Source organism: Corythoichthys intestinalis, chromosome 4 (genome assembly GCF_030265065.1).
Source record: "Corythoichthys intestinalis isolate RoL2023-P3 chromosome 4, ASM3026506v1, whole genome shotgun sequence".
NCBI lineage: Eukaryota > Metazoa > Chordata > Actinopteri > Syngnathiformes > Syngnathidae > Corythoichthys > Corythoichthys intestinalis.
This window is the reverse complement of record NC_080398.1, coordinates 43,172,574-43,183,593: the sequence shown is the minus strand read 5'-3', so window position 1 is coordinate 43,183,593 and position 11,020 is coordinate 43,172,574. Positions and strand designations below refer to the sequence as shown.

General features: G+C 38.7%; 1 protein-coding gene across 2 annotated transcripts; it reads right to left on the bottom strand.

Moving 5' to 3' along the window:
• Positions 1–1,862: 1,862 nt before the first annotated feature.
• si:ch1073-228j22.2 (SPRY domain-containing SOCS box protein 4) lies at positions 1,863–8,394 on the bottom strand. 2 transcript variants are annotated; one of them, XM_057834067.1, is made up of 4 exons: positions 7,492–8,394; positions 3,345–3,893; positions 3,135–3,287; positions 1,863–3,047 (listed from the first exon to the last, which is right to left on the bottom strand). In XM_057834067.1, the coding sequence occupies exons 1-4, from the start codon at positions 7,562–7,564 to the stop codon at positions 2,917–2,919; spliced, it is 906 nt and encodes a 301-aa protein (XP_057690050.1). In that variant the 5' UTR covers positions 7,565–8,394; the 3' UTR covers positions 1,863–2,916. The 2 variants fall into 2 exon arrangements, with proteins under 2 accessions (XP_057690050.1, XP_057690049.1); XM_057834066.1 differs by having other exon boundaries at positions 3,135–3,893; positions 7,492–8,389.
• Positions 8,395–11,020: the final 2,626 nt, after the last annotated feature.

Sequence of the window (11,020 nt, the reverse complement as noted above, 5' to 3'; positions counted from 1 at the left end):
AGCAAAACAGCAATGTTTCAAATCACCTATACAGGTACAAAAAGTGAAAATCGTCATGTATCAGATTTAAAAAAAAAAAAAAAAAAAAAAAAAAAATTGTTTTACAATACCAAAAAATATTTATTTATACTTTTAAACATTTTTAAAGTCCTTCTGTTAAAGTATATAAGGGGAAACGGATTAGCAACTACCTGATTTTAAATTGAAAATAGGACAGTACAAATTTAGCTATTGCCCAGCAACATGGCCGGCCCAGCCTATACACAGACGATGCAGCTGCTTTGGGCCCCTGACCACTAGGGGGCCCCCAATCTAGTAACCTCATTTTATACGTTGTTAATAGAGCATCGTGAATAATGTGGCGCGCATTGCCGTTTATCCATGCAAACGTCCATTTTCTTGTCATTACATGTCATTTGGGGTGAGAAGTTTGAAGTATGCAGTGCAACAAAATATGATTAATATACAAAAATATGATTAATATACAAAATATGGACGTATGGATTGGATTGCATGCCACAAGAAATGCTTTTAAATTACCTTTCCACAGAAAGAGACATTTAAGACACATTTAACAATAGACCAGGGGTCCCCAAACTAAGGCCCGCGGGCCGGATACGGCCCGCCTCCACATTTGGTCCGGCCCCTTGAACAAAAAATAAATAAATTTTTTTAAATCCCCCCCCCCCCCCCCCCCCCCTCAATAGTTTATATATTTCCTGGTTTTTTTTCTGTGAAGAACCCAAAGAGGGTTATTTGGTTATTATCGATTTAATTAATAGTGTTATTATTATTTATTATATTATTAATAGTGTTATTATTATTTATTATATTTTATTATATGATTGTATATTATATTATAATTTATTATTAGGGCTGTCAAACAATTAAAAATTTTAATCGAGTTAATCACTGCTTAAAAATGAATCGTAATTAATCGCAATTCAAACCATCTATAAAATATGCCATATTTTTCTGAAAATTATTGTTGGAATGGAAAGATAAGACAGAAGACGGATATATTTATTCAACATACAGTACATAAGTACTGTATTTGTTTATTATAACAATAAATCAACAAGATAGCAATAACATTATTAACTGTTAAAGTGATCCATGGATAGAAAGACTTGTAGTTCTTAAAAGATAAATATTGTACAAGTTATAGAAATTGTATATTAAAACCCCTCTTAATGTTTTCGTTTTAATAAAATTTGTAAAACCTTCATTAAAAAAATAAACTAGTAGCTCGCCATTGTTGATGTCAATAATTACACAATGGTGCTGAAACCCATAAAATCAGTCGCACCAAAGCGCCAGCAGAGGGCGACAAAACACCCAAAAACACAAGTAACAAGTGCACATGACACTGTGCTGTCATTTTAATCTGTTTGAGCGGGGCATGTGCGTTAAATGCGTCAAATATTTTAACGTGATTAATTTTTTAAAAAAGTTCATTATCGCCCGTTAACGCGATAATTTTGACAGCCCTATATATTATATTATATTGTATTATATTGTTTTTTTTTTTATTATTTTATTTACTTTTATTCCGTGAAGAATCCAGAAAGGGTTATTTGATTGTGGCTTTCTGAAAAACAATACATTTTTACATCTAGGCACTCCTGCAATTGTCACACCTTTTCTGTTACAAACTGACCCCGGCCCCTCATCAGAGAAGGGAAAAGTTAGGTGGCCCTGACAGGAAAAAGTTTGGGGACCCCTGCAATAGACCTTAAAGCACAGGTAATGTTATCTTATATGACGCCCAGACAGCTTGTGTTCTGAAATTCAGTTATTAGTTTCATCTTGAGACAGAGATAACAGGAAATGACACAGCTACTCTTTTGATTGACGTTAAATAGATTTATTGTGATGCCAATTCCATTTTTCTGACACTTTTACGCAGAAATGCAATGGAAAATACGTACTGTAGATAGCAGTTTATCTGAAATGGAACAGTACTGGCAGTAACACACAAGTGCAACCTTTAGGAGTAATTTATTCGGTATGAAAAATAACAATAAAACCACATTAAACAGGACTGCGTGTGTAACCCAGGGGTCAGCAACCCACACATCTAGAGCCACATGCGGCTCTTTAGCGCTGCCTTGTGGCTCCCTTGAGCTTTTTCAAAAATGTTTGAAAATGGAAAAAGATGTGGGTGGGGAGATAGATTTTTAAATTTTAATATGGCTTCTGTAGGAGGACAAACGTGACACACAACGTTCTTCTAATGCATTAATATTGTAATGAAGTTAAACTTGAGGCAGCATCGTACAACAGTGTAGTCACGTGGTGCATCATTCTCTAGAAGATGCACTGCAGGGAAAATAAACATTTACCATATTTTCCACACTATAACTTGCATCGGAGTATAAGGCGCACCTTTAATGAATGGCCTGTTTTAAAACTGTTTTCATTTACAGTATAGGGCGCACTGCATAGTAATGCGCAGGAGTGGTGGTAGTAGTAGTAGTAGTAGTAGGCGTTGCATTATACATCCACAAAATGGAGCTGAGCTACGAATGTCATGCCATGATTAACCAATTTTGATCCATATAAAAGACACATCGGATTATGAGGCGCACTGTCGGCTTTTGAGAAAATTGAAGGCTTTGAGGTGCGCCTTATAGTGCGGAAAATACGGTAATAATGAACGCTCATTATGTATTTTTTGCCTAGTCATTTTGATAGTAGACTAATACAGTATAGCTAAGATCGATACATACAGCATCTGTTCCCTTATTTATAAGGCTTTCAATTTTTTGTGGCGCCAGACATGTTTTTTTACTCCAATATGGCTCTTTCAACATTTTGGGTTGCCGACCCCTGGTCTAATCATTGTACATGAAATGCAAAAGCTTAGAACTAATGTTCATTGTTGCCCTGGTCGGTGCATGAGGAAAATGTGAACTAGTGACTCGAAAGAAGGTAGTGCTGGAGAGCAGGTGGAAGACACAGCTTGTCCATGTGATTTTTCCTCTGGAGGCCTACACGATGGCGTATGAGCAGTATACACAAAGCCATCAAGGCTGGGGGTTCAGCTGAAAAGAAGAAAAGGATATCATTAGTGTATACAAACAACAAGAGCAAAAAAAACAAAAAAACAAAAACAAAAACATTGCACTCACAAATGGCGCCATTCAGGTATCGCAGTCGTATGCAGGCTCCTCCCCTCACGCTGCTCACCGCTGGGAACAGCTCCACTCCACGAGGGAGGTCTTTGAATGCAACACCGAGAAAGTGCCCATCGACAATAAATCCAATAGTACCTGCGTCTGCATCTAAAACCATAAGGATGTGCTCAGGGATGGTAAGAGGTACATCTGGCACCTCTCTACCTGGTGTGACGAGTTGGGAAGACCATGGCGGAAACGCCTCTGCTTTACTGTAATATCTCCAGCTCTTTTCTGGGTATGTTCCCTGACTTTGTCCATCATGCCACAGATGATTGCTTTGGAGTTCCCAGCCCCAAGACTGGGAATCTGCCCCCACCAGTACATTGTATCCAGAGGCCTGCAGAGGACAACTCTGCCTGGATAAGCCCAAAACTGCATGACTTCCTCTCTGGTTGGGCTTCCACGTCACTTCCCACACATGAAGCCCGTCTTTTAACCCTTTTTCTGCCCTTACCCCATCGCTGCTCAACTCCACGGGTAAACGCATCACTTCCTCCCTGTCAGCAGACAGAAGGAAGTGAGGGGAGCAGTGGACTGAGCTCCAACGTGAGCAACTGTGTCCTGGAGGAACTGGAGAGTCGTTTAAAATGACATTGAGGCGAGAGGACATCGGGACGGCCAGAGAATTGAAAGCAGAAAGGGAAGGCACATGCGCTTTTGTCCTGCTTTGCAACCACCTTGACAGTGAAAGACCCATTGGAATGAACTGATCTGTTAAGGAACACAACAGAAGAAGAAAGTTAATTGTTGAAAATGGTCAACAACAAAAAAACCTTTGTATGATGTACCAAATTCTAATACAGTGGTACCTCGACATCGCTTCGACACACAATCTTTTCGACATCCGATGTGAAATTTGACTCGCCATTTGTTTCAACATCCAACGACATGCTCGAAATGAAACCATTTATGACAGTGCCGCAGTTTCTTTTTTTTCCCGCAAGATGGACGCATGGCGGATGTTTATGTGAGCGAAATCAACATGGGTTGCAAGAATGTAAGTGCAGGTGGTGAAAAAAGGAAAAAGGTGAGGCCTACCATTGAAATGAAGGTGGAAATTATAGAAAAAATATGAGCGTGGTGTTGTGTTCCTTAGCGTGGTGTGCGCGTCCATGAACTGGCTCGACAATACGGTCGTAGAATGTCTACAATTATGACGGTCCTCCTCCGGCCTCCGTTCGCCAGTCTTGTTAAGGCGACAATCATTATGATTGTAATATCGGCAAAAAATCGCCAGCTTCGTCAGGTTTTTATTAATTTATTTCAGAACTTGTGCAACACAACATGCCTTCTGTCCGCTGCAACTGAACGTGAAAAGTGAAAGTAAAAAGTCCTCTCTCACTCTGTCAAGTCAGCCAAGTGGTGCGTTCAGGTACACCACGCAAAACACAAACGCTACATTAGAACCCAAGTCTTTACATTATTACAGGTATTATTTATTATTACCATTATTATATTATTATTACTATTTTTATTCATAATTTATTTGTTTTCCTCTGTGTAATTGCTATTTGCAATCGTACCAGCAGTATTTACTGTATTAACGATTTAGTGTAGGTTTTCGGGCTGTGGAACGAATTAATGGAATTATAATGTATTCTTATGCTCGACATTCGACCATTTCGACTTACAAACAAGGACCTGGAGCGAATTAACTACGTATGTAAAGTAGGGCTGTCAAACAATTAAAATTTTTAATCGAGTTAATTACAGCTTAAAAATTAATAAATCGTAATTAATCGCAATTAATCGCAATTCAAACCATCTATAAAATATGCCATATTTTTCTGTGAATTATATATATATTCTGTAAAACAAATTGTTGGAATGGAAAGATAAGACACAAGATGGATATATACAGTCAACATTCGGTACATAAGGACTGTAGTGGGCATTTCACTCTACTGTCATTTAAATCTGTCTATGCTGTCTTCACTCCGAAGGGTCTACTTTTTCCAAAGCTAGACAGCTAGTGAACAACTCCTTAATAATCAGACTTCTTCCTTTTTCATCTGATTTATTAATAAAATGGCCTCAAACCATTGTCCTCTTTAGACCGTCGTAAAACTACAAAAAAAAAAAGTACACAAGCATTGCATTAGCAACAACGTTAGCTTAGCACGCTATACAGGTTAACTAAACATAAACAAAAAGCATCTCATACAAAAATATAACATTTTGTTTATTAACATAATATGTACATTCTTTAAAACAACCATACTTACGGACAAATCTTGTCCAAGGATCATATAAGCACAACAGAGACGTCGTGCAGCCATATTGAACTGGCAACAAAACAATAAACCATGTCGCAAAGCGACCACAAGAGTTCGCTGTTAGACAGCACAAAAAGCCTTGCTGTAAAACTTACCAAAAGGCAGAATACTGTCTGAGCGGGACATGTGCGTTAATTGCGTCAAATATTTTAATGTGATTAATTTAAAAAATTAATTACCGCGCGTTAATTTTGACAGCCCTAATGTAAAGGTAACACTGTATCTGTACAGTCTGAGAAGAAACATTTGCAGTGGACTGGGAAATAAAAATATGCAGAAAATTTTCGGAAATTCTGCCGTAACTTCACTAAAAAGTGTTCGTAACCTTCAGATATGTCTTCATTCACTTAAGTTGAATGAAGTTGAACTGAAAAAAAGGGCCACTGTTGTCAGTACACATTCAGCCGCTCATTAAATAGAACATGGTCAAAATACAGTACATAGGAACACATGCATGAAGCTGCTAGGAGGCTGTCAGGACAAAAAAATCACATGCAGCCTAATTTGAGACCTGACTCGATTATTAAATAATGAAATATTTATTAGTGATGCCCGATAATACATTTTTCAACCGATATCGATAACCGATAATTTCCTGCCCCTTCCACCCGATAACCGATAATGTCACGCTGATAATTCTATTCAAATATGTATGTAAAATGTTAAAGTATACAAAGATCAAATGTTACTGTGCAAAAATGTAATTTAGCGCTATTTTTTTCCACATCAAATGTGAACAAGTAGTCAATTGCAACATCTAAACAATGGCAATGACATTGTGTAATGGTAAGCTTTTGGCAACAATTACTTACTTACTAGAGTAAAAACCCAAGTTGCACAAAAATGCCTTTAAAAGTAAGCCATTCCTAACATATATCACATTACTACACTGCCAAAACACCTCCTTAAAACTAGCAGAATTGGACAAAACTTTTGATTGCGCACATTTGGAGGCTAAATCAAGTATAAAATTATCGGATTACATTATCGGTTGAATTTCGCTTTATCTGGATTATCTGTGTGACGTCATAATTGCCGATAATGGCATTAGGATACATTTAGAGAATATCCTAGAATGATTTTCTGACCAACTAATAAACAGAAAAACAAGCTTCTGCTGTGAATTGGAATTAATTTATCACTAGTAGACGTCCAATCCATTTGAAATGGATTCAAACGGATTGAACGCCTATGGCCGTCTGTGGCAGCCAATGCCAGAAAATGAGGTAATTTTGGGCCATTTAAGGTCATTTACCTGTTGATGTTCAGTTACTTCCTGTTGATATTGGGGTATTTTATGGGTCACTTCCTGTTGATTTTGAGTTACAGAACAGGAAGTGACCTGGGAATCACCCAAATGAATAGGCAGTGACTCAAACTCAACAGGAAATGACCTATAAGTGCCCTAAAACGAAACGCAAGTGACCTGTAAATGCCCAGAAAACCCCCAGTCTAAATGGATTGGGTGCACCGTCAATGCAGCCTCAGAGTTAACTGAGACACTATTATGGTGGAAGATTTTGGTAGCAACTTGTTGGTTCCCTTTTATTTTATTTTTTTTAGACATTGACACCTTTTTAAAACGATATCTCGATTCTTGGCAGGAGCATATCGATAACCTGTTGGGATACAAAGTATCACGATACATCACCAACACTGTTGGATCATTTAAAAAGCTGCCCACTCACAAGGGGACCAAATAAGCAAAGATGGTAAAAAGTTACTACTGATCTGAGATCTTCACAAATGAAAATCTATGATATAATTTAAGATATACTGTATGATCACATACATCTGATTTTCCTACAGGATTTATGATAAAAGTTAGGAACATTTTTCATTGTTCATGTTATCGATTTTTTAAAAAAGAATTTAGATAGTTTTTGATGGGATCTTCTAGAACGCCAAAAGATGGCGAAGCCTAACTTCTCCAGTTTTTTTTTTTTTTTTTTTTTTAAGCGAATCAGCTTTTAGAAAATTCTCACAGGACACATTAATTTATTGGGGGGGGGGGGGGCATTGTAGGGTCTTACCTGTGATGCCGTCTTCCGTCTGACCGCAGAGCAAACGGTTTCGTCCGTTTAAACACCCTCTTATCGTGTCCATCGTGCATATTCACTCCCACGGCGAGAACTTGAGCGCAATCATCATGTTTTGACGACCTACGTGACACGACTGGCGCGTCCATCACCCCGCAGTGACTGACGCCAAGCCACGCAAAGCCGCATAGTTAGCCCTGACAGATGGCTTTTTTGATAGTCAAGACTCAAATACATTCAAATTAACCGCTGAGGAAAAAATAGGTGAGGTGGTTACGCTATTTAGGTTTGTCACGCTTTAGCGCGTTCTATAATGGACGTAAACATAAATAGCGAAACACAAAAAGAGTAGCAAACTAGGGCTTTTCACCAACAAAACGAGAAAAATAAAATAGAAACCAAAACGGCTCATTTTTTGTCACTCCGGAAGTACGCATGCGCAAAATAATAGTATTTTCCCCTCGACTTTGACTTGCAGGTAGGATGGTCACGAGTTATGTTATACGAGTTAAATTGGACGGGAGGAATAAAAATAGGATGAATAGTTTAGCAGAAGAACAAAAATAACTAAAGAAAAAGACTGGTAAAACCACTGATATAAACCCTACATCTTAACTGTGTTTTCAGGTCATGGACACCCGTATATGGCTGTTGAGGCCTGGCAAAAAAAAAAAAAAAAAAAACATTAAAAAAATATGCAGAGTAAATAACCTTGAAGCTATAGACCAAGTAAGCAGGTAAATAAGGCAATAAATATATGAAAAATATGTGGATGGAGGGAAAAATTTGAAAAGTAAAACGCGTGCCTCAACCACCAAGAAGAGTACTACGACGTTGCACTGTTTTGGTTGCCTGGCACGGCCAGACTGTTCTCCTTGTATTTTTTAAACACCGGGAGAACAGTCTGGGACCCAGCTCCTCATTGGCCTCTCGAGCCCGAACAAAAGTAACCGTGCAATCAGATTCGTTTATTTGCGTGACATGTTAATGATAGCTTAACGACTCTGAGCAACGTCACTCTTGCGCATCGGAAGTCGTCTCCACAACAACACAGATGGTGAACCGGAGAGCCGAGAATATGTTCCAATCCGCGGTAAATTCAGTTTTAAATTACCAAAAACACATCGAGTCGCTAAAACCCACAGTCTGTCTCGCGCTAGCCATGTTGAATAAACTTCTCCATTCTCCGCTCTCCTCGTATGTTTATTTCCTCGCGCTAGAGTTTCTTGTCGCTTTACTAACGTCACGTCCGCCTGTCGCTGATTGGTCCACTCCGCTGTCTGTTTGCTGTGGCTTGCTCCGCCCTGGAAATTTGATCCGCAGAACGGTCACCAGACTCGATCGCTGGAACAGCAGTGAGTCTGAAGTTCTAGGTAACTGTTTTGGGGTCAAAAGGTCAAAGGACCTTGACGCTATTGACCTTGAAAGCAGGTAAATAATGAGGAAGAAATCTTAGAAAATATGTGGAGGGATAAATATAACAGGTAACAGGTGTGCCTCAATCATCAAGGGTAGTACGATGACCCTTCACTGATTTGGGGTCAAAAGGTCAAATGTCCTTGACGCTAATGACCGTGGAAGCAGGTAAATAATGGAGAGGAAATCTTAGAAAATATGCGAAAGGATAAATCTAACAGGTAAAAGATGTCCCCCAATCACCAAGAGTAGTACGACGATGCTACATTGACTCGGGGTCAAAAGGTCAAATGTCCTTGATGCTATTGACCTGAGAAGCGGGTAAACAATCGGAACGAAATCTTACAATGTATGTGAAAGGCTAAATCTAATAGGTAACAGGTGTGCCTCAATCAGTAAGGGTAGTACGACAACCCTATGCTGATTTGAGGTCAAAAAGTCAAATGTCCTTCAAGGTATTGACCTGGGAAGCAGGTAAATAATGGAATATATATATAATATGTGAAAAAATACAGTACAGCCCAAAGGTTTGGACACACCTTCTCATTCGTGCGTTTTCTTTATTTTCATGACTATTTAATTTGAAAATTCTCATTAAAGGTACCGTAATTTTTGGACTATAAGACACACCTGACTATAAGCCGCCCCCACTAAATTTGATACGAAAACAACATTTGTTCATAGATAAGCCGCACTGAACTATAAACTGCAGGTGTCCTCACTGTATCATGGAATATTTACCCCAAAAGATATTAACCGGTAACAGCGGCATCATAAGACTAGTAAGACCAAATGAAACGCCATGAAGTTTTGCAGCCAGTTGGTTCAAAGGTTCATTGCTTAACAAAGCTTCATTTGGCCACCACTGCTCCATTCGGGGAAAACAGTCAACCTCTGCTGCCACCTGCTGTCAACACTGCTTTTGTCAAACATGCCTCCTAGCATGCATTGCAGCGCTACAGATGTAAAAAAAAAAAAAAAAATCAAAATTCATGTTTTGTGCTAATTATTTCTTCAGTTACTGTTCTAGTTGTTTCAGTAATTGCTAGTTATGGTATTTGGTAACACTTTATTTGACAGTGGCGCCATAAGACTGTCATAAGACAATTATAATTATCACATGACACTCATGAGCATTAATGAGTGCTTATAACAGATGTCTTTTAGTGTCATCCGGCGAATTATAACATTTTTGAATGGATGTAAAAATCTGAGATGGACATAAAGGGAGTTAGTGACACAATTCCACTGAATGACATATCATAAGTATTCAGTAATGCACATGATAGTGTCATAATTATGGCGGTCTTATGACGCCGCTGTCAATTAAAGTGTTACCTATTACCCAAATGAATCAAAAAATAAGCTGCACTGGACTATAAGCCGCAGGATTCAAAATGAGGGAAAAAAGTAGCGGTTTATAGTCCAAAAATTTCGGTAATAAAACTATGAATGAACATGTGTGGAATTACGTACTTAGTAAAAAAGGTGAAATAACTAAAAACATGCTTTATATTCTAGTACTGTATCTTCAAAGTAGCCACCACTTGCTCCGATTACGTTTTGGCACACCCTTAGCATTCTCTTGATGAGCTTCAAGGGGTAGTCACCTGAAATCGTTTTATTAGGGTTAATTAGTCTACTTTCTTGCTTTTATCAATGGGACCTTCATTTGTGTTGCATTGAATGAGGTTTGTCCAAACTTTTAGCCTGTCCTATAATTTTCAAAACAAAAGAGGTGTGCCTTAACTACCAAGAACAGTAACACCCAAGAACTTGACCCACTGTTCTACTGTTCATGATCGATATTTAACTTTGACGGTTCAGATTGCTTTCAACGTTACTGGCATGACAAGATCCCACCTGAGATGTTTTCTGCCCTTCACAGTGGAGGGTGTCGATTATGATCTGGCGTGTTTGCTACAGGTGGTGCAGGTTCGTCGAACAGCGGCTGGTTACGTGCTGATGTTGCACCAGAGATCCCTGATGACTGAGGGCCCTTGCCTGTGCGGTAATAGCCTGGGTTTTCAACAGCTGCAGTTCACAATATTTGCTTGACGAATGACTTATTCAGGGAGAATAACATCTTCATTCTTTGGACCATCCT

Excerpts from the sequence above, each read along its gene's own strand:
- si:ch1073-228j22.2 (XM_057834066.1), bottom strand. The coding sequence starts at position 7,564 with ATGGACACGATAAGAGGGTGTTTAAACGGACGAAACCGTTTGCTCTGC. Across the intron at positions 3,894-7,491 it reads GACGGAAGACGGCATCACAG|ATCAGTTCATTCCAATGGGT; the intron begins GTAAGACCCTAC and ends GTTCCTTAACAG. Across the intron at positions 3,048-3,134 it reads ATACCTGAATGGCGCCATTT|CTGAACCCCCAGCCTTGATG; the intron begins GTGAGTGCAATG and ends TCTTCTTTTCAG.